Source organism: Thalassophryne amazonica, chromosome 8 (assembly GCF_902500255.1).
Source record: "Thalassophryne amazonica chromosome 8, fThaAma1.1, whole genome shotgun sequence".
Lineage (NCBI taxonomy): Eukaryota > Metazoa > Chordata > Actinopteri > Batrachoidiformes > Batrachoididae > Thalassophryne > Thalassophryne amazonica.
Window position 1 is genome coordinate 65,280,457 of NC_047110.1, and position 24,672 is coordinate 65,305,128.

At 43.7% G+C, this 24,672-nt stretch overlaps 1 protein-coding gene across 1 annotated transcript in view; it reads right to left on the reverse strand.

The window, feature by feature from the left end:
* Positions 1–24,672, reverse strand: part of rasgrf1 (Ras protein specific guanine nucleotide releasing factor 1) — a 112,042-nt gene that overhangs the window by 77,552 nt on the left and 9,818 nt on the right. The window contains exons 2-4 of the mRNA XM_034176525.1: positions 10,552–10,658; positions 8,019–8,166; positions 7,104–7,196 (exon numbers count right to left, since the gene is read on the reverse strand). Of these exons, the coding sequence (XP_034032416.1) occupies positions 7,104–7,196; positions 8,019–8,166; positions 10,552–10,658 (348 nt within the window). The remainder of the gene's footprint in view (positions 1–7,103; positions 7,197–8,018; positions 8,167–10,551; positions 10,659–24,672) is intronic.

A 24,672-nucleotide genomic window follows, 5' to 3' on the forward strand; every position in this document is an offset into this window, starting at 1 on the left:
AAGCACAATAAAAATCTAATGAAGTAGATTAAAATTAAATAAATTACAACTCATTCACAAACAATCAGTGCTGGGCACCTTACTTTAAAAAAGCAATTAGCTATAATTACTAGTTACTTCCCCAAAAAGCAAGTAACTTCATAACTAAGTTCCAGTATTATAAAAGTAATTAATTACTAGGGAAAGTAACTATTGCATTACTTTTTTAAATGTTCAAATATGTCAATGAATTTGGATCTCCCTCCACTTTAATAATCTTTATATTCAACTGTATGCTAAATCATTTATAATCAAACTGAATATTAAATATGTTAATGAATGAAATGAACACTTAATAGGATAATTATAAACAGAAAATATTGTATACCAATCTACACTATTTTAATGTTGCTGTGGAACAATGTGAGACAAGAAACCTATCACATTATTGTAGATATATCAAAATTTCTTGTATATTTTGCATTGCCATCATGTGTGTCAGTAGCATGGCCCAAGCAAAGGGTCACCCCTTTGAGTCTGGTCTGCTTGAGGTTTCTTCCTCAAATCATCAGAGGGAGTTTTTCCTCACCACTGCTGCCTGTATGCTTGCTATAGGGGTTGGCAAGGTTAGACCTTGTGTGAAGAGCAGAAGGCAGCTTTGTTGTGATTTCATAAATAGATATTTTAGAAATTTTTAATATTTATTGCACCTCAATAGGCACAACTGGCCATCAAATAAATCTAAAACTAAATTACATTCATTCACATATACATTCTTGTCTTTTTTCTCAATGGGAGGGGGAGTAAGTTCCAGTTTAAAAATGCTAATGCTGGGTACTGCATGTGTGGATGTATCGCTTGTGTGTGAGTGAGTGCGTGCGTTTGTACAACCCCTGGCAAAAATTATGGAATCACCGGCCTCGGAGGATGTTCATTCAGTTGTTTAATTTTGTAGAAAAAAAGCAGATCACAGACATGACACAAAACTAAAGTCATTTCAAACGGCAACTTTCTGGCTTTAAGAAACACTATAAGAAATCAAGAAAAAAAGATTGTGGCAGTCAGTGACGGTTACTTTTTTAGACCAAGCAGAGGAAAAAAATATGGAATCACTCAATTCTGCGGAAAAAATTATGGAATCACCCTGTAAATTTTCATCCCCAAAACTAACACCTGCATCATATCAGATCTGCTCGTTAGTCTGCATCTAAAAAGGAGTGAACACACCTTGGAGAGCTGTTGCACCAAGTGGACTGACATGAATCATGGCTCCAACACGAGAGATGTCAATTGAAACAAAGGAGAGGATTATCAAACTCTTAAAAGAGAGTAAATCATCACGCAATGTTGCAAAAGATGTTGGTTTTCACAGTCAGCTGTGTCTAAACTCTGGACCAAATACAAACACATGGGAAGGTTGTTAAAGGCAACATACTGGTAGACCAAGGAAGACATCAAAGCGTCAAGACAGAAAACTTAAAGCAATATGTCTCAAAAATCGAAAAATGTACAACAAAACAAATGAGGAACAAATGGGAGGAAACTGGAGTCAACGTCTGTGACTGAACTGTAAGAAACTGCCTAAAGGAAATGGGATTTACATACAGAAAAGCTAAATGAAAGGCATCATTAACACCTAAACAGAAAAAAACAAGGTTACAATGGGCTAAGGAAAAGCAATTGTGGACTGTGGATGACTGGATGAAAGTCATATTCAGTGATGAATCTCGAATCTGCATTGGGCAAGGTGATGATGCTGGAACTTTTGTTTGGTGCCTTTCCAATGAGATTTATAAAGATGACTGCCTGAAGAGAACATGTAAATTTCCACAGTCATTGATGATATGGGGCTGCATGTCAGGTAAAGGCACTGGGGAGATGGCTGTCATTACATCATCAATAAATGCACAAGTTTATGTTGATATTTTGGACAATTGAAAGGATGTTTGGGGATGATGAACTCATTTTTCAAGATGATAATGCATCTTGCCATAGAGCAAAAACTGCAAAAACATTCCTTGTAAAAAGACACATAGGGTCAATGTCATGGCATAGGGTCAATGTCAATGAGCAGATCTGATTTGATGCAGGTGTTAATTTGGGGGATGAAAATTTACAGGGTGATTCCATAATTTTTTCCTCAGAATTGAGTGATTCCATAATTTTTGCCAGGGGTTGTATTTGTGCATGAATTCCTGTCCATGTCTGCCTCTGGTTGGATTACCATGAAATTTTACTCTTTAGCCATCACCATCACTTATACAGTTGTCCCGCCCCTCACCAAAGAAAAAAAGAAAAAACCTTTAAAGCTCAACTGCTGAGAGTCTGCACATAAAAACGGCTTCGATGATCTTAATTATACTAAAGCGCCACATTTTACTGTCAGTAACGATAACGGCGTTGTAATGGCAGAAACAGTAATTAGATTATCTGTTACTGAAAAAAACGGCATTAGTAATATTGTCTATTTTAACGCTGTTATTCCCATCAGTACAATACATTAAAAATGTTGTTTTAAGTCTAGACTTAGAGACTACAAGTCAGTTTGCTTTAATGTTGGACGGTAAGTTAACTACTCCATAAACCTGGAGCGTGATAAGAAAAGGTTCTACAATTTTATTTAGATTTTGCAGATTGTTTTTTACTTCTACTTTTACTCTGTGTGCTTCTTACCCTGTGTGCTGCTATACAATGCTGCTGGAACCTCAGTTTCCCTGAGGGAGGGATCAATAAAGTTCTATCTAATCTAAACTAATCTAATAGTAGAAGCACTCAGAGAGTGCAAACCTCCGCCAAGGCGCTTGGCAACACAGTTTATTGCAACTTGCACCTTTCCCAGAAGCTACTGTCATCTGAGCACTGATATTGATATTGGATGTGCTTATAGACAAAAACAAATAAGAGACAAAATTCAATTTATTATTCAACTAAACTGCAAATATATGAATTTTTTTTAACATTTATGAAACACTTCTCTAAACAAGGCCATAGGGTCACTGACCCTAAACAGATTCCCTCCTTGGCACAGTGATCTATTTCTTTTTGTCTCTTTCTCTAAAATTGTATATAATAATCATTAGATTATTATATATAAACAAAATAAATTTAAGAAATATTACAATTTGAAAACAAATGCACCTGAACGTGATGACAGCTGCAACTGCTTAATGCTAACTTTTAACATTGAAAATGCCATATGCCGCATTAGCATCTGGATCCGGATCGTGATCCAGATCACCACTAAAATTTAATCACTTGTTCCTCTTGTCATTTCCAACCACTCCACAAAATTTCATCAAAATCCGTTCAAAACCTTTTGAGTTATCCTGCTGACAAACAGACAAACAAACAAACGCGACCGAAAACATAACCTCCTTGGCGGAGGTAATAATCTCTAAAGAATTTCAGAATTATATACATAGTGAGAAACATTTAGTTCAGAATAAAAGCATTAAGTTCACAACTTCTGATTCCAGGCTGCACTTCTGCAAAAACAAATGTTGCTGACGTCATTTATTGCGCATCACCAGGACAAATAAGCTAACCTGAAACATTGGGTATGTGAGGAAAGTCTCCAGAGTTCTCTCCTCACAGTCGGGCTTGGCCTCGTATTGTTTCAGCAGCTTGTCAAAGTCCCGGTTCTGCTTGCAGTGAGCCAGAATCTGCAGACTGTACTGATGGTTCCTCACAAACTCCTGGTAGATATTCAGCATTGGCAGCAGGATGTCGAAAAGGTCAGCTGCAGAGAGATCAACGCCAAAAAACAATGATCAGTTTCAAGGGCTTATAATGTGGTGTAAATCATAATCAGATTCAGTCATAATTAAACACTCAAAAAGAATCATTAAAAAATCCAAATGAAATGAAGACGGCACAAAAGAGCATTCTTACCCAGCACTAATGTCGGCCAGCTTGCTATTCTGGCTTTTAGACCCTGGTAAAATATCTGATGTAGAAACATAATAGTTTCACTGGGGAAAGAAAGAAGAAGCTATTTTCACAAAAAGCATTTGGAATACAAACCTCTGTCTACCTGAGTCTTAAATTCAGAGTTTGTGAATTTACAGTAAATTGCTGTGTTTCATGTCATGGTCTGTCTGGCATTACAGCGGTTCTACAACAAAGATGTGTTATTAGCCCCTATATGTTGTCAGTGGATGCGGTAAAGAGCTGTGCAATGGGCAAAAATCCAAATGGGGTGTGTCACATTGCTATTTAAGTTGTGGGAAATACAACTGCAAAGCCTGCACTGGGTGCAGAGGGGTTGGATTTACCATGTTCTTTCGGCATTTCAAATGTAATCTCAACCCATCAAAGTGGCAACCATCTGTCTCTTCAAATTGGAGTGTACCTGGAGTAAAGTGCTGTGATTTTGGCAAAGCAAACATAAGTAAAATGATTTGGGTCGGTTAAGGGATTAGCAATATTCTGCCAGAGAACACATCTGACAGCGGCCACCAGATGTCCCTGAGGTGAAGCAGTGAAGCTGGAAGGTGATATTTGTCTGTTTACTCTTGTTTCTTTTAATGCAGGCCTTTCCAGTCCTGCTCCTGGGGAGCACCTGCCCGGAATGTTTTACAGCTCTCTGTACTCCAGTCAAGAGCTGTGAAACATCAGTGTTAATTGACCAGGTGTGACAAGAGCAAGTAAATATGGAAAATATGCAGAACAGGTACCCTCCAGGAGCAGGGTTGGAGAGGGCTGTTTTAATGGATGTACAAAGATGGTCTGTGCTTTCTCATTATGAACAACAACATTCCACTTTCCACACATAACAATGATGCCCAATGCATGTTACACGAGAGCACGAATGAGCCTGAATGCTGTACAAATGAGGAACAACAGTCGTGCACATTCGAGCTGCACTCTAACCCCTCGTACAGCATTAACCTCTTAAACCCTAGAGTCCCCAAATTTGGGGACTTGCCCTGTTTTGGAACATTGAACACTCATAACTTATGAATGCTGACACCAACATACACTTATTATACATCAAAATGTCAAGCGAAGTCTCCTCTACAAAAGTACCACTTCAATCACATATCAACTTCCCACAGCTGAAACGCCAAGCAAAATAGACATAAATCAGAATTCATTTTGGGAAAAAAAAAACAAACTAATTTACTCCTACCAAGTAGTTTACTTTCAATTTTTTTTGCATCCACAACATCCCCTAGGACGGTCTTTTAGCTGATCCAAACTTTTGCATTTTTTGACTTTGTAACAAGCTGAGAAATAAATCATAATGTATGGGTATGTGAGTTTGGTGAAATAGCTCTAGGACCTAAGGGGTAATGTGGCACCCCACAAAGTCAGGCACATTCCTATGGTCAGCACGAATGTAGTGAACATGCACGCCACTGTTGAGCTGCAGTCAAACCAGGGAAAATTCAAACAGAGGTCAAAAGCCAGTCGTACCGCAGTCTGACTGCATTCGGAGCATTCTGATTGTGTTCGAAGGAACCTCAAAAGGTAATAAGATGGAGGTAATAAGATTTTATGGGCACATTTTACATCTATGCCATCCTCAGGAATAGAGTTTAGGGTATTTTGGAAAAAAAGCCTTAGTGTTTGTTGTTAACGCAGCTGTGTTTTAGTTTAACCACAGTGAGGACACTCACAGAGACATTCAGAGCAGACTTTGAAAGAAAAGTTTAGAAATATGTTCGTAAAACTCTGCTCGCTGTGTCATGTGTGCAGTGACACAAACACACAAACACACTGGACTCCCCCCAGCAGAGTGCACACAGATGACCAGACACGGGGACGCACTGGTGAGCAGAAAAAAAACAAAACAAACATAAAACAGAGACGTATTCTAAAAATCAATTTATCAATTTTTTTTTTACATTTTTAGCATGGTAAATTTTATATCTTACATCCTTCCTTGATTTTGCGTCAGGACAGTGCAGCGTGAACCCTGCCTTTTGGCAGGCCAAATTAATGGAAATCCTTCATAGCGATGGAGAATTTGAATTCCTGTAATTGCTTTGTTAGCAGGAAACTGTTTAACCATGTGGGGTTGTTGCATTTCATGTCCTCTTGTGGTTCACACATTCTCTAATGGGGACAAGTCAGGATTGCAGAAAGTCCAGTTCAGTATCTATACACTCGTCTCCTGCAGTCTATGCCTTTGTAACATGCGCAAAATGTGTTTTGCACTGCATGAATGTTCCTGAAAAAGAAGGCAACAGGTTCATTCATTCATTTTCTGCCAATTTTCCAGGCTGGGTGATGGTGGCAGTGGACCAAGCAGTTTGTCCCACACTTCCCTATCCTCGGCCAAGTCCTCAAACTCTTCCTGGGAGATCCTGTGGCATGCTAAGGATTGCTAGGAAATATAATCCCTCCAACATGTTCTGGGTCTTCCCTAAGGATTCCTCACAGTTGGATATGCCTGGAAGACCTCCCTAGGGAGATGACCAGGAGCATCCTCATCAGATGCCCGAACCACCTCAGCTGGTTCCTTTTGATGTGAAGACACAGTGCTCTACTCCGACATGTTCCTGGACAGTTGAGCTTCTCAGCATCTTAGGGTGTCAGCCCAGATTCCCAGTAGAGGAATCTCATTTCAACCACTTGTATCCGCGACCTGTATTGTCTTCTTGAAGGCAACATGTGCTGCTCTAAAAATCACTATGCGCATTTGTGCATTTAACACATTACCACAGTCAGATAAAACTGGGGATCGATCACGGCTGTTAGCTTGTTTGTTAGTCTGTCAGATTGTGGATTGACGTTATTTAAAAACTTGAATAGACGATCGTATCTTTGTCTGAAACTGGGCCAACCTGTTGAGGAAGATGCTGCTGACATCATCATGAGTGATTGGCGGCTTCTTAGAGCTGGCAGGCCATGCGGAGCGGCCTCAGGAAGTTGTTGACCAGAATGTGAAGCTGCGGGACGTACTCGGCCTCTGAGTCCAACATGCTGAACACCACCTGATTCCTCTTCCTCATGCTCTCAGCGTGTGGTGAGCGGATGTAATCCTGAATGATGTTCTTCCACTTTCTCCTGCAGATCCAGCCTCGCAGGAAGCTCTGAACCTGCAGAAGACCACATCAAAACCTAGTATTGTGCTTTACGAGACAAAATTTCAGCTGTCTGTGTAAAATCGCACTTACCTTTTTGATCTTTTTAATCTCGGAGTCATCCTCAGTCGGAACGGCAGCGGGGCTCGCATGGATCTTTTCGTTGTCTTTGAGCAGGCCGGCAATCTTCGAGTGAAACAAGGCAGAAGAAAGAGCAGTCGTTCCCACTTACACACATTTCTTCTTCTCACTTGTGACACCAGCATGTAAACAAAGTGAGTAAGTCAACAAGACAGGACTGGTCACAGCTCTCACCACTGAGTAAACTCTCTCTCTTCACTTGGCTGCATCCATGTCTCTGTGCAGCGGTCATTTAAACTACCCTAGTAAACAAGCGTCCCCTAAGTGTCCCCATTTACTTTTTGGGCTGCAAGAGAGTTAATTGTCCTTGCATTTTATGGACAAAACCCAATATAAAGCCATGCTCATGCATATTCAGCACACAGCTTGATTTCAAGCATCACATTTGCACATTAAAGTAAAACAGCTATTTGATCTGAAGAACAGGCACACTTCCTGAAAAGAGATGCAAAGTAGAGTGCGGCGGGTCTGGACAGTGTGCCAGGGTTACGGCTCCACTTCTACTTGTCCGTTTCACAGATGTAACAGTATTATGCACAATCCCATGTTTGCCCGTTGTTATGTATTTTACAAATGCGAAAAAGAACCGAGCATGTGATGTAAGAATCAGTGTCGTTGCCACTTCTGGAAATCTGTTTCCAGTTGGTCTAACTGTCAGAGTGCGTGTGAATACCACAGATTCTTGTAAAAGGTGAAAGATTTCATTATCCTCCACCACTGTGATTCACTGAGAGAGGACAAAATCCTAAAAAAAAACATTTAATAGCACTCGCTTCAGCCGGTGAGGATCTTAATAATACAGCAGCCACCACGGCAGGTCAACAAAATAGCTCCAACAAATGCATACACAATCACAGCGAATATTACCTCTGACTTAAGCCGTTCAATCTCGATTTCCCCGTCTTCTATCTGTTGTCGAAGTTGCTTAGCAACAGTTTTCTCTGTCTCCACAATCTGAAGGAGATGAAGATACTTCTGCATGAGAGTCTCATGCTCGGTGGCCAAGTTTCTGTAACTGTTGGAATGCACACATGCAAGCACGCACACATACAGAGATTTCTTTTAGCATCATTGTAAAACTAAATGTATTTTCTGCATCTTTTTTAAAAAAGCGAGGGCGTTTATTAGCAGAAACAGAAGCTAGCATTCTTAACCATCTGTTCATTAACAAGCGACCCACGTGTTTCATAAGCTCAGAATGAGTTCCTCATATCGACACGGGAGCGGGCCTCCTCGTGGAGACCGCCATGTTGCACCTCCAAATTGATCCCAAAACTGCAGTGATCACAATTCAGCAAATCACCTAACAGCTAATTCGTGAAGACAACTTTTTCATTTGCTGATTAGCGTTTCAGCTAACTTTGAAAGCCATTAATGGACCAGTTACGAGGGTACATTAAAAGTTCTCACCATCACCCACAAACATCACAGCAGGAAACTTGTTCTTGCGTTATTTTTCAACATCTCCCTTCACATCAGTGCACTTGGTTGACTGATGTTTGCTATCCATTTGAGAAAGAAGACCACATCTTGAGCCTCCAGATGCTCCTCAACAGCATGGAGGCAGGTAAGTTTTTGAAATAGTCTCGAGGCATCATGACTGACTGTGTGGAGTGCTGGAGTAATGATTCCTTGAAAGATATTTTTGTGAATGGTAAATGGAGTGCATTTATATAGCGCTTTTCCATCTGCATCAGACGCTCAAAGCGCTTTACAATAATGCCTCATATTCACCCCGATGTCAGGGTGCTGCCATACAAGACGCTCACGATGCATATAGGGGATTAAGGACCTTGCCCAAGGGTCCTTAGTGATTTTCCAGTCAGGCAGGGATTTGAACTGAGGATCTTCTGGTCTCAAGCCCAACACCTTAACCACTAGACCATCACCTCCCCCTTGTGAAAACATGGTATTGGTGTCCAAGGAAGAAAAACTGAAGCTTATGCTGCACACGGACTGAAAATTCAGATTTTGCCCGACTCGACCCACTGCTGACCCAGACAGTGTCTATTCGTAAACACAGAATCAGCTGATCACTGGTTCACTTTGCGGACCTCTATAAATCTTGCGCACTACGTTTGTATTTCCGAGAGTGTGAAATAAATTATTTGTGAAGAATAAAATCAAATTAATCATGGATGTGGTTGGTGATGGCAGCTGAATGGTGTCTCTAGTAAAAAAAATCCTGAAGTAACTGCCTGGTCCATTTCCCTTCATGTTCTGTGTCAACTATTAGGCTTATATGCAAATGTGCCTGTGATTTGGATCAATGAATAATGAACACAGGTGGGATAAAACGCAATGATTTGTATCACAACAGAGCAAGGCGACAGATTACGCTGCCCTTTTAAAAGATGACAACGGAAATCATTCCCTGACCCGATATCCAAATTCGAGTCCGACTGGCTGGATGATAAGAGCGGCATGACTCGATGCCACTGCCGCGCATTTAACCTGCACACTGCCGCACAATTCGCCGGGCCAACGCTACTCGCTGGATGCTGCGCTGTGTGCTGCTGGATGTTGCATTTATTAAAATAAATATTTCGTAGCGGATTAATCTTTTGCTCTCAGAGATTGGCTGATAAACCATCTCTAATTGCTCCGGAAGCACAGAGAAATTTTCTCCAGGAGATTTTCTTGTGCTCTTCATGGGGTGGAGAAACCATTTGGGATCATCTCAAAGGTAATTATTTATACTATTTATATTATAATGTCTTGGTAAAACAGCTGCATTTTCACTCCTTCTTATAAGCATCTGTAAAATTATGTTTATTAGACAGTTGTTTGATTGACACTGTCACTGACCAACTGAGCGTCTTTACACCTCTTGACCTTTGAACCAATCTGGTCGTGCATGTGCATTCCCAGACTGCGAAGCGGATTTACCAGTGGAAAGAAAGAAGCCACCACAACTGCAAAATTACAATCGAAAAGGCTTATTGGTTTCGCATCGTGACAGTTAACTTTTCATTTAGTGGATCAAAGCTAACTTCTCAGTTAGAAGTACTGACCACTGCAAAAGGCACAAGCTTACTCTGACTTTTGCATTTTTCAATTTGACTAGAAGACTGAAAAAACAAGAAGAATCAGCATTTGTTAGTGCAGACTAACAAGGCTGAAGACCCTGATTTTTATGAAATGGAGGGTTATATACATTGCTTATCAGAAGAGAAGGCAAGAAAGTATAAATCTTTGTTGGTAAAGATGTGAATCCTGAAGGCAAAAAAAAAAAAAAAAAACTGGCAATGACTGCAAACTCACCACTAGGTGACACTAAATCTTACATGCTCCAGCTTTAACTACACTTGCGAAATCACAGCAAAACCTGCTTACAGTCACCCACCTAATTCAACATCTAATTAGCACATCTGCACATTTCAATTTTATGTTCCTTTACCTGGCATGTGATATTGCAGCCACCCATTCATCGCAGTCCTTTACATCTTCTGTTCGTAACTCCAGTGCCTTTTGGTTTTCGTGGGTGAAACTGACAGTGAAGTAGTACTGAAACAACAACATCAGATTCATTAACTTACATTAAGGTGATATTCTACACAATAAGTGGCATTCATTGCTGCTCTTATATTGGCTTCCCAATAACTGCAGTTATTATTATGCTTGTTTATTGTACAGACCTGAAGCGGGTGATTTAAAAGGGCACAGGGAAGCCACATTTTCCATGCCCGCTGCTGCAACTGATGGGAAACAGTGAGGGAAGCCTCCCCCATCCTGCTTACTGGGATATCTCTGGTCCCCAAGAGGCAACCCCATAAGACATGGAGGCTAGAGCCATGGCCAGTTACATAACTGTGTGATACCTGTTACCTAGCAACTCCAGTTACTGCCAAAAATTTGGATGTTTTTGTCTTGTCTTGTGTTACCTGATGTTTGGATGAGCACACTTTATTTCCCAGCAGCAAAGTGTAGTCGGGGTAAGCAAATAATTTCTACATTTTGATAATTAAGAAGGAATCCTAAATACTCCTTGAGGAGGAGGGTTCCAGCCAAAGTCTAGCACACTGACACTAGACAAGCAGTGAAAAGAGGAGGAGAGGAGGCTGATAAATCTCAAAGCCACCAGGAAACAAGAAACAACCAAGACTGCATCATGAAAGTGGCCCCCAGGGACAAATCAGAAAGTGAGTACCTCCAACAGCAGAAGACTGTTCGAGGGGGTGGCTGATATCCAGAAATCCTACTAATTGCTAGCAAAAGCTGGGGTGAAGGACATGAGAGAGGCTCTGATCATGGCAGCAGAAAAACAGGCTATGAGCACCAGGTCCGTAGAGGCAGAGATCTACCATGGCAGATAGAACCCAAGGTTGCTGGCTGTGCAAAGAGGCACCCCGAGACAGTCGAGAATACAGTAGGAGGATACAAGATGCAATTACAGCCTCAAGTCATCTTGAAAATGATGCCACAAGCTTAGCGGCCCTATGTTTGTCCATTCCTCTTTGTAGCACCTCTCATGCTCCATCAGGTTGGATGGGGAGTGTCTGTGCCCAGCCATTATCAGATCTCTCCAGAGATGTTCAATCAGATTCAGGTCTGGGCTCTAGCTGGGCAACTCAAGGACATTCACAGAGTTGTCCTGAAGCCACCCCTTTGATGGCTGTGTGCTTAGGGTCATTGTCCTACTGAAAGATGAACCGTCGCTCCAGTCTGAGGTCAAGCGCGCTCTGGAGCAGGTTTTCATCCAGGATGTCTCTGTACATTGTTAAATTCATCTTTCCCTCAATCTTGACTAGTCTCTCAGTTCCTGCCACTGAAAAACATCCCCATAGCGTGATGCTGCCACAACCATGCTTCACTGTAGGGGTGGTGCCTGGTTTCCTCCAACATGACACTTGGCAAAGACTTCAGTCTTTGTCTCATCAGACCAGAGAATTTTGTTTCTCATGGTCTGAGAGTCCTTCATGGTGCCTTTTGCCTCCAGGTGGGCTGCCATGTGCCTTTTACTAAAGAGTGGCTTTCGTCCGGCCACTCTACCATACAGGCCTGATTGGTGGATTGCTGCAGAGATGGTTGTCCTTCTGGAAGGTTCTCTTCTTTCCACAGAGGAAAGCTGGAGCTATAATAGAGTGACCATCGGGATTTTGGTCACCTCCCTGACTAAGGCCCTTCTCCCCCGATCACTCAGTTTAGACGGGCGGCCAGCTGTAGGAAGAGTCCTGGTGGATCTGAACTTCTTCCATTTATGGATGATGGAGGCCACTGTGCTCATTGGGACCTTCAAAGCAGCAGAAATGTTTCTGTGCCTTTCCCCAGATTTGTGCCTCAAAACAGTCCTGTCTCAGAGGTCTACAGATAATTCCTTTGACTTCATGCTTGGTTTGTGCTCTGACATGCACTGTCAACTGTGGGACCTTATATGTAGACAGGCATGCGCCTTTCCATATCATGTCCAATCAACTGAATGTACCCCAGGTGGACAGTTAAGCTGTAGAAACATCTCAAGGATGATTAGTGGAAACCAGATGCATGGAAAGGAAGGTAATGTTCTACAGATTTCCCATCAATTAGCACTAAAAGAAACTTTGGTTAAAACCAGCCTGCAGGAATGAGGCAGAAGAGACACCTTGGATTCCCAAAACTCATTCAAAGATCTACAGTGAACACTTTGTCAATCGTATGTTTAAAAGATTCATTCTTTTTTTATTCTATTAAAAAAAAATTAAATTGCATTTTTCTTTTTCTGAAGATGCTTGTCTCAGTGGCAAAAATAACTGACATATGCCAAATTTCACATGAAATAAACACTTTAAACAAAAAAATATTTATTGTAGAACTGTGTATGAAACTTTAACCATAATGGCACTAACACATAGAGAATAAATGTGTGAAATGTATGTATATGATAATAATTCTTCAGCAGAAAATTCTGTCTTTTTGTGGTTGCTGTTCTGTGATTTTTGTCCACCCGCTTACCTTTTTCACACTGGCAGGAGCTAAACAGGCTATTTGCGCTTTGGTGTGAATCATGGAATGTCCCCTCCACTGGTAGAAATAACACAATTCTGCACAAGAACCACTTCCAATGCTTTAAATCCCACAAGCTCTTAGCTTTTTCACTCAAACCACCGAACTGGAACTGCTGCGTGTGTAGGGCATTATGGGAAGTTGTGAAATTGACAAATAGTGTGGAAAAAAAATCTTGATTTCTTGTACAATATTCAGATGGTTGGATCAGAATTTGAAGTTAACACCATGAATGTTATGTGTCGACGCGGGTTGAGGAGCGGACCTGCGTCCGACGGAACCCAGCGCTAAAATAACCAGAAAGCGGTTCCTATAACAAAACAATTTATTAATTTTCACCCTCTGGTGCAAAACAAGGTGTATAAACAAAAGATGCGTCAGTCTGGTGGAGTGAAGGCTGGCAGGCTCTCCAGCGCCTAAAAGGATCGAAGCCCGGCGCTTCTGGACTCACTTTTCCGCCAAACACCCCCCAGGTGGACACGACAAACCGACTCTCTGCGAAGGATAGAAGAGGTGAGGTAAGTCAGCAGTTACAAGCAATATCCTTCAAAAGGCACACACTATCAGCAACACATTCAGGTCTGTATTTAAGCTTTATGTAAATGAGCAGCTTCTCACAACAGGTGGAGGATCAGTTGTCCGCACGCCACAGCAGTGAGAAGCGAGCTGCACAATTCTCATCACAATTCAAATATACTGCGTAACAAAATACCAAGTTACTATCAACAAGTAGTCAAACAATTAATCACCTCTGATGTGTGCTGACAGCATGTGTCCCTCACCCTTCCTGCTTCACAGGCACGATGTGTCAAACCCAGGCGCGGTCCTCAGCGTCTCACAAACGAACATCACAAGGTCGAGTTCCCGGCAATTCTGCTTGAATCACACATGGCTTAAATGCAGAACACCATCTCATTATCTGCTTCAGCTGAAAGTCTTTAAGGCTGCACGTGAGCACCATCCACAGGTGCTGCACATAATGTTGATGAGGGTGAAGGATTCTTCAGCCAGCACCTTCTCCACAGACAAATCAGTTTTCATACCACCTGGAGAGCAAAGAAAAGAAAAGAACACCAAAATGTCCAGCCACACCCCCCCCAACACACAACAGTACCCCCCCTTTAACGGGAAGCCTCCCGGCGACCGAACAGACCAGGCCCGAGAACAGCACCTCCCTCCGGGGTCCTCGTCAGGAAGCAGACAGTACAACGCTCCCAAGGTCCACCACAGACAGCAGGACACGGCACCGCAGCTGGAAGGCCGGCTGGCATCAACAAAAACCCCAAAACAGTCCCCAGTACAATCCAACACACAAGAAAAAACATAAAACCCACCCAAAACCTCCCCAGGGGACCGTCCCATCCAACCCCGGGAAGAAAAGAAAAACTCCCAAACGCAAAAACCCAACACAGCCCCACAAACACAATACAAACATAAATGCACAAAAGAAAAATAACAAACAACCCCCCCCAGAAGGCCTTTACCGCCGGTTCCAGGAGGAATAGCCAGAACCAGAATCCCACAAAGGTCCCCAGGTATACATGGAGCAAACGGCGCCCCCCAGAGGACCGTACCATCAAACCCCAGGAGGCACCCTCCCCAGGATCCTGGAACCCCAGACCCGGCCACACCTGGCTTGTCGGCCCCATAAGCCAATTCCCCCCCAGAGGACCGTCCCATCAACCCTGGAGGTGGAACCCGGAAGGAAACAAAACAAAATCAAAGTCCAACCCCCGGAGGACTACCTTAAACAACCCCGGGGGCAAATAAAACAAACGTTAAACCCTGTTACCTTCCCCGGCACCCCGAAAGACCCCAGGTCCCTTCCAGAGCCCCTCGGCGGCTCAATTTTGGCAAACGGCTCAAAACATTAAGCCGGGGAAGGGAACAGGAAAAACTAACCCAGCCCCAACCCCAAGGCAAAAACCGGAAACCGGAAATACGTCCGGTGCCCCAACTCGACCATACCCCAGCCTCTCGGGAGGGGTGGAACTACCGAAATGGCGAACGGCAACAGATCGGCCCACCCCTCCGACTGAGGTATGTTCCCGCTGCACCACACCCCGGCAACACCAATGACGAACGGTACAAAGGCTCACCGAGGCTGGAGTGGAACCGGGCCCTAACCAAACCAAGAAAAACGCCCCTAACAACCCCCCACTAGGTGCAGAGGTCTTCTGAGAAAGCTCAGCATGACCAACCTGCACCACCCCACAACCCACAAGACGAACGGTCTTGGGGCAAGTGAGGTTGGGGTTAGGGATGTAGGGAAATAAAAAACAACAAAACAAAACGACCCCAAAACCCAAACAGAAACAACCTAATACACATAAAAAAGAGCCCAGACGGGCTTCTAACCGCCTAACGTTCACTCCACCAGACACGCCTCTGACTCCCCAAACAAATTATAACCCCTATTAAAAAAAAACCAAAACATTAACCCCTACAAGTTTTTTTTGTGTGTGTGTGTGTTATTTCGCCTGTCCCAGAACACCTGGAGATACGTCACCATTATTTTTCTTGACGCTTATATGTCGGGGCAATACAGTGGTCTCTGCTCGTCCGAGCTGCATGGGCTCGTCTGCAAGAGGAGCCAGAGGTCCCGTCGGAGGAGCCTCAGTGGGGCGAAGAAGAGGCGGCCCAGATCTGTGTCGGGGAAAGCCCCGAGACGAAAAAACCCGCTCTGATGGCCGCCCTCTCTCGCGTCCACGCTCCTTCATCCGATCATCTAGACGAATCACCAACGATATCAGCTCATCTAAATCGTTTGGCTCGTCACGGACTGCCAGCTCGTCTTTTAATGACTCATTTAACCCATCTACAAACACTCCTCGTAAAGCTGCGGCGTTCCAACCTGACTGAGCAGAAAAAATCCGGAAGTCCACGGAATACTCCGCCGCACTCCGCCTCCCCTGCCTGAGATTCAGCAACCGTTGGGCAACGGTATTCACTCTCACCGGATGGTCAAAAACCAGTCGGAACTCCCGGGAGAAATCCTTAAAGGATCCTAACAATGGCGAGTTGTTACTCCACAACGCTGTGACCCAAGCTTTAAGCTTTAAGCTTTATGTAAATGAGCAGCTTCTCACAACAGGTGGAGGATCAGTTGTCCGCACGCCACAGCAGTGACAAGCGAGCTGCACAATGTCAGGACTGGACGAGGGCAGGACACAAATGCAGGCTCGACAAAAGGAAATATACTTAAAGGGTGGTTTATTCAGGCTTGGGATCGATAACAGCAAGGCAGTCCACGGAGCAAAAGTACTTGACAAGGATTAAGCTGAAGACGTGGTCCAAAGAACAAGCAAGGTCAAAACATGAGCACACAGGTATGTCAGAGCAGAGGCACAAAACAGGATCCAGAACACAAAACAGAGTCCAAAAACAAGGCTTGGCAAAACAAGAACGAAACAAGAGGCTGGTACGTGAGTGAATCAACGAACGAGCGGGGAAGAAGTGAACAGACGCAGGTTAAATAGGGACAGGTGTTAATCAGGAAATGAGGTGCACGTGGAGGAGGAAAGGCCTGGAAAGGGGGGCGTGGTCAGGTGACAGCTAAGAGGCCAATGATGCAGAAGGGCGGTGACAAATGGGCAAGAGAATGACAGATGAAGGGGCGTGGCTGACTGAGAGGACAAAGTGCAGGTGCGGAACTGAGAGTGCAGTGATCCGGAAAAGACTGTGGAAACAATGAGAGACTGACAAGCAGGAGCAAGAGAAAGGTGATCAGATACAAACATGACAATAAGAGATAGTACAAAGAAAACCATGAACACCACCCTAACTTGATCAAAACTGAAAAGCATACAAGAACGTGATAAGTGAATCATGGGAAATAATACAATAAACCTACTTAGAACAGACAGAAGAACTACAAGAAAACAAAACTGAAAACCAAAACCAGAAATACCCAAATACTTAACAGAAGAGAGAACAGTAACATAAGCAAACAAACACTAAATGCTGAAACATAAAAACAGACTGTGAATAAACTAGAATGGAACTAAAACATAGCTGTAAAGTAACAAAGAAAGAAAGTGACAAAGCAATATGAGAACATTGAATAAACGTGAAGAAAGAGGCAATAACAAAACAAGACTAAAACATAACTGAGGTGAAAAGTAACAAAGGAAGAAGGTGACAAAGCAAAAATCAGAACATGGAAAAAAAAAACCCCACATGAAGAAAAAGGTAATTAACAAAACGAGGCTGATGCCAAAGGAACAGAACTAAATGAAGAAGGGCCATATGGGCTGAAGCCTGGAAACGGCCGGGACATGACAGTACCCCACCCCCAAGCGGGTGCCCCCGGGCACCCGCCCAGGAACCCGACACCGGGAGGGCGGCAGGGGGAACAGGACGGAGGGCAGAACGAGAGAGGAGAGCCACAAGAGGGCCGAAAAAAACCAAAACCCCAGGGATGTCTGACAACAGACCCCAGCAAAACAGGCAGAGGAAACATGGAATAACAATACCCGGGCAGGCGGTCGAGGGACCCAAAACTGGGCATAGCCAAGGAAGGAAAGAGGCCCCCAGGCGGGCGACAATACGGCTCAACAAAGGGCCTGGGCACGTGACACACCCCCGGGTCGTGAGTTACCATGAGGTCAGGGGAGTGGACCCGTGGAGAAACGGGCGTGGAGACATCAGGAACTCGGCCTTGGGACAAACCGGCCCCTAGAGTGGTTCCCAAAGAACCATCGGGGCCAGGTTTAGGACGAATAGCTCCAAAGCAGTGGTGTACAGTAAACAACCTCCTCAGGAGGAGTCCCATTGTGCGTAGAAGCCACTGGGCAAAAGGGAGTAGAGCTAAGCCACAAGCAAAACAGAGGGCGTTCACATTCCAGGTACTGAAACACAAGACATTTAGGTGTATACACACTACCTTACAACAATGACAAAAACAAGACAGAAAAGAGCCCTCATACAGTAAATGAAAGTTCTTGAACAAAACCCCAAAAAAGCAAAAAATCCCCATAAACGAGCAAAAGTGCAGACAGAAAACAAACAAAACCAGACCAACACAAGTACCAACCAGAAAACCCTGTATTTGCTCAGGGTGCCGAATGTATTGCACGAGAAGGTTAATCAAAGTCTGTGGATAATTGGCATGGCCAGAAGTACTTGGAGACATGAGAGAGAATTTTAACAGGGGTGAGATGGAAAATGTTTCCATGAACCCACAACTGCCCCCTGGGGAGACCCCTAAGAACAAAATAATTTTACCCAACAGCCAGGTCATGACGCTCTGAAACTGTGAGTCATGGTCAGACATGGTCCACCCCAGGAGTAGGCGTGGGGCTTTGAACCAACAAAGCACAGAGGTAAACAACGTGAGTACAAAATAGACCCGCAAGAAATACAGTTCAAGCAAAATGTCACTAACCATCTCCAGGTTTGCGTCCTCGATCGTCATCTTCTGTGCCGACAGTGAAGCTGGAGCAGGATGAGGAGGCGCAGGAGGGGAAGGTTCCGACGGCATGTGTGCGAACGACGCACCGTCTGGCCTTGAGACTGGTTGTGGTGCGGCGTGCGCTGGAACAGGTGCTGGCGCGGTGCGCGCAAAGTCCAATGCAGCCGTGGGCGTGGAGTCTGGAGCAGTCGCTGGTGCCGCAGGTGCGGAGATTGCTCCAGTCGCTGGCGCATTGCGCATGGAGACCGGGCTGGCTGGAAGCGTCGCAGGTGCCGCTGGCGTGGAGACTGGAGCAGCCGCTGGTGCAGCTGGCGTGGAGTCTGGAGCAACCGCTGGAGTGATGCGCACAGAGACTGGTTCGGCGGGAGGTGCCGCAGGTGCGGAGATCGCTCAGTCGCTGGTGCAGTGCACATGGAGACCGGGCCGGCTGGAAGCGTCGCTGGTGCCGCTGGCGTGGAGACTGGAGCAGCGCAGGTGCGAAGCGCACGGTCTTCGGTGGCACAGGCGCGCAGGGCTGTCGAGGAGCTGGAACAGGAGGAAGGCTGAGAACAGCCGTTGTCGTGGCCCGGAGACGTTGGGAAGTCGGGCATGAGGAGGCCGGCTCCGCTTCGGTCCGAAGCGAGCGTGTGGAAGCCACGTGAGTCGTTCGTGGTGCGGACTTAGGTGGTGCTCGTGAAGGGGCTTGCATGGGTGTTGAGCGTGGCCGTGTTCCGGTGTCTTCGGCTTTGCAGGTGCAGCCGGTTTCTTTTCCTGATGCCCCACCAGGGCTGCGTCTGATATCGTTATGTGCCGTGGTGCGGTCGAACAGGCTGCGGTGATGTCTGATTCAAACATGAACTCTATCGGATCTTCGATACATGGCGGAAGAAGGCCCTGCTTAAACTGAGCCTTTATGTTCTCAAGGTCAGGAAAGGCACGAACCACGTCAGGCTCGGCTTGTAACAGCTGATCAAGGTCCGACAGAACGCGACGTCGGTTCTGTGGACTCAGATTGTCATGGTATTTATAAAACAAGTCCTGTACCTTGAACAATACGTTTACCGAGTCCTGTACTACAAACTGCTCTAACTCCGATGAATTGTCTTCGTCATCGTCATCACAATCGCTCCATTCAGCGTCGTCATCGACAGGCAGGGGCTGTGAACACGGGTGGGCCTCTGGATGTTTTATCCAGTCAGGAAGTTTAGTGCCAGAAAAAATCATGTCCAGGTCCTGCAGATCAGGGAAGCGTTCATAAAGCCATTCATTGGCTTCCACGATTTCCCATGCCTGCTCAAGACAATCAGATTTCTCTTTTGGAGAGAAACAGTCACGAAAACAAATAAAAAAAATTGAAGGTCATCAAAATCCTCTTGATTGTATCAGCGTCTGATTCCTGGCGACCGGATTCGAGCCCGCTGCGTCCATGTCTGGCTCGTTCGTTCTGTCAGGACTGGACCGAGGGCAGGACACAAATGCAGGCTCGACAAAAGGAAATATACTTAAAGGGTGGTTTATTCAGGCTTGGATCGATAACAGCAAGGCAGTCCACGGAGCAAAAGTACTTGACAAGGATTAAGCTGAAGATGTGGTCCAAAGAACAAGCAAGGTCAAAACATGAGCACACAGGTATGTCAGAGCAGAGGCAAAAAACAGGATCCAGAACACAAAACAGAGTCCAAAAACAAGGCTTGGCAAAACAAGAACGAAACAAGAGGCTGGTACGTGAGTGAATCAACGAACGAGCGGGGAAGAAGTGAACAGACGCAGGTTAAATAGGGACAGGTGTTAATCAGGAAATGAGGTGCACGTGGAGGAGGAAAGGCCTGGAAAGGGGGGCGTGGTCAGGTGACAGCTAAGAGGCCAATGATGCAGAAGGGCGGTGACAAATGGGCAAGAGAATGACAGATGAAGGGGCGTGGCTGACTGAGAGGACAAAGTGCAGGTGCGGAACTGAGAGTGCAGTGATCCGGAAAAGACTGTGGAAACAATGAGAGACTGACAAGCAGGAGCAAGAGAAAGGTGATCAGATACAAACATGACAATAAGAGATAGTACAAAGAAAACCATGAACACCACCCTAACTTGATCAAAACTGAAAAGCATACAAGAACGTGATAAGTGAATCATGGGAAATAATACAATAAACCTACTTAGAACAGACAGAAGAACTACAAGAAAACAAAACTGAAAACCAAAACCAGAAATACCCAAATACTTAACAGAAGAGAGAACAGTAACATAAGCAAACAAACACTAATGCTGAAACATAAAACAGACTGTGAATAAACTAGAATGGAACTAAAACATAGCTGTAAAGTAACAAAGAAAGAAAGTGACAAAGCATATGAGAACATTGAATAAACGTGAAGAAAGAGGCAATAACAAAACAAGACTAAAACATAACTGAGGTGAAAAGTAACAAAGGAAGAAGGTGACAAGCAAAAATCAGAACATGGAAAAAAAAAAACCCCACATGAAGAAAAAGGTAATTAACAAAACGAGGCTGATGCCAAAGGAACAGAACTAAATGAAGAAGGGCCATATGGGCTGAAGCCTGGAAACGGCCGGGACATGACACACAATTCTCATCACAATTCAAATATACTGCGTAACAAAATACCAAGTTACTATCAACAAGTAGTCAAACAATTAATCACCTCTGATGTGTGCTGACAGCATGTGTCCCTCACCCTTCCTGCTTCACAGGCACGATGTGTCAAACCCAGGCGCGGTCCTCAGCGTCTCACAAACGAACATCACAAGGTCGAGTTCCCGACAATTCTGCTTGAATCACACATGGCTTAAATGCAGAACACCATCTCATTATCTGCTTCAGCTGAAAGTCTTTAAGGTTGCATGTGAGCACCATCCACAGGTGCTGCACATAATGTTGATGAGGGTGAAGGATTCTTCAGCCAGCACCTTCTCCACAGACAAATCAGTTTTCATACCACCTGGAGAGCAAAGAAAAGAAAAGAACACCAAAATGTCCAGCCACACCCCCCCAACACACAACAATGAAAGCATGAATCCATCCAGCACGGCATCAACGATTCAGGTGTTTGCTCATGGTGCAAAGTGTTGCAGTGTTTGCTCCTTTGTCCCTCAGGCCATCAGACAATACTCCTCACTCAGAGGAGAGGAGGAGTAACAGGAAGACAGAGGACGGGAAGGAGAGGAACAGTAGTAGCCAGTAAACCAGTAGCGGACAGGATTTGTGGCATTTATTACCTCTGCCAAGGAGATTATGTTTTCAGTCGCGTTTGTTTGTTTGACAGACTGTTTGACAGACAGACAGACTTCCTTTGAGTCTGTCTGTCTGTTTGTCTGTTTGTCAGCAGGATAAATCAAAAAATTTTGAACGGATTTTGATGAAAGTTTGTGGAGTGGTTGGAAATGACAAGAGGAACAAGTGATTAAATTTTAGTGGTGATCCGGATCACGATCCGGATCCAGGAATTTTTTAAAGGATTCTTCACCATTGCGGGGATAGGGGGAATTTTGACATTCTAGTTCTAACTCCACAAAAACAAGGCAGAAAGGCTTGAAAAAATTAGGGTGTAACATAGTCAAATGTTCTATCAAACAACAAAGTTTGGTGATGATCGGATCCGGATTCCGGATCTGGTGATCCAGATAGTCAAAATAGAAAATGTGTCAGTGTGAGGTGACAAATGAAGCCAGAGACGCACAACTAACACCAAATTGTAGCTGAATCTGTACTGATTCAGTAAGGTGTGATCAGATTTGATGTAGCTTCAAATGTTATGGAGCTAGATCCAGAAGAAAACAGCCATTACCGAAAAATCGTTTTTATACAATAACGTTTGAACTAATAAAGACATAAAAGTGATTCCAAGTTCTAGTGGTATGTTTTCATGGTCAAGGATGTCATAGTTTTGGTTGTAACACTGAATTGTTGAATAGATCACTGTACCAAGGAGGGAATCTCTTTAGGGTCAGTGACCCTATGGCCTTGTTTAGAGAAGTGTTTCATAAATGTTAAAAAATTAATATATTTGTAGTTTAGTTGAATAATAAATTGAATTTTGTCTGTTATTTGTGTTTGTCTATAAGCACATGCAATATCAATATCAATGCTGAGGTGACAGTACCTTCAGGGAAAGGTGCAAGTTGCAATAAACTGTGATGCCAAGCACTAAGGATACATGCTATCCAGTCACAGCAGATGAAACTTTTTTTACTACTGAGCAAACATCATTGTTAGACTTTTGTAGGTTCAATGATTCCACGGCGTGTAGATGTTATGGTGTCAGTGACCCCATGGCCTTGGCGGAGCTTTGCACTCTCTGAGTGCTTCTAGTATTTGTGTATTGTATTTACACTTACAAATTGTTTTTACTTTCACTTTTGATACTCTGTGTGCTGCTTATCCTGTGTGCTGCTATACAATGCTGCCGGAACCTCAATTTTCCTGAGGGAGTCTTCCCAAGGGATTAATAAAATTCTATTTAATCTAATCTTGCGGTGTGAAACAATCACCTTGGTGAATCTCTAGCTTCAGAAGATCTTCACTTAGCCTGGAAAAAGAGTCTGTTGCTCTATAAAAAAGCCCTCCGTAAAGCTAGGACATCTTACTACTCATCACTAACTGAAGAAAATAAGAACAACCCCAGGTTTCTTTTCAGCACTGTAGCCAGGCTGACAAAGAGTCAGAGCTCTATTGAGCCGAGTATTCCTTTAACTTTAACTAGTAATGACTTCATGACTTTCTTTGCTAATAAAATTTTAGCTATTAGAGAAAAAAATTACTCATAACCATCCCAAAGACATATCGTCTCTTTGGCTGCTTTCAGTGATGCCGGTATTTTGGTTAGACTCTTTCTCTCTGATTGTTCTGTCTGAGTTATTTTCATTAGTTACTTCCTCCAAAACCATCAACATGTCTATTAGACCCCATTCCTACCAGGCTGCTTAAGGAAGCCCTACCATTAATTAATGCTTCAATCTAAATATGATCAATCTGTCATTATTAGTTGCTAGTACCACAGGCTTTTAAGGTGGCCGTAATTAAACCATTACTTAAAAAGCCATCACTTGACCCAGCTATCTTAGGTAATTATAGGCCAATCTCCAACCTTCCTTTTCTCCTCAAAATTCTTGAAAGGGTAGTTGTAAAACAGCTAACTGATCATCTGCCGAGGAGTGTGTCTATTTGAAGAGTTTCAGTCAGGGTTTAGAATTCATCATAGTACAGAAACAGCATAGTGAAGGTTACAAATGATCTTCGTATGGCCTCAGACAGTGGTGCTAGGACCAATTTTATTCACTTTATACATGCTTCCCTTAGGCAGTATTATTAGGACGGCATTGCTTAAATTTTCATTGTTACGCAGATGATACCCAGCTTTATCTATCCATGAAGCCAGAGGACACACACCAATTAGCTAAACTGCAGGATTGTCTTACAGACATAAAGACATGGATGACCTCTAATTTCCTGCTTTTAAACTCAGATAAAACTGAAGTTATTGTACTTGGCCCCACAAATCTTAGAAACATGGTGGGATAGGTCATGAACAGGATATGTCATTCAATGCGCATATTAAACAAATATGTAGGACTGCTTTTTTGCATTTGTGCAATATCTCTAAAATTAGAAAGGTCTTGTCTCAGAGTGATGCTGAAAACTCATTCATGCATTTATTTCCTCTAGGCTGGACTATTGTAATTCATTATTATCAGGTTGTCCTAAAAGTTCCCTGAAAAGCCTTCAGTTAATTCAAAATGCTGCAGCTAGAGTACTGACAGGGACTAGAAGGAGAGAGCATATTTCACCCATATTGGCCTCTCTTCATTGGCTTCCTGTTAATTCTAGAATAGAATTTAAAATTCTTCTTCTTACTTATAAGGTTTTGAATAATCAGGTCCCATCTTATCTTAGGGACCTCATAGTACCATATCACCCCAATAGAGCGCTTCGCTCTCAGACTGCAGGCTTACTTGTAGTTCCTAGGGTTTGTAAGAGTAGAATGGGAGGCAGAGCCTTCAGCTTTCAGGCTCCTCTCCTGTGGAACCAACTCCCAATTCGGATCAGGGAGACAGACACCCTGTCTACTTTTAAGATTAGGCTTAAAACTTTCCTTTTTGCTAAAGCTTATAGTTAGGGCTGGATTAGGTGAC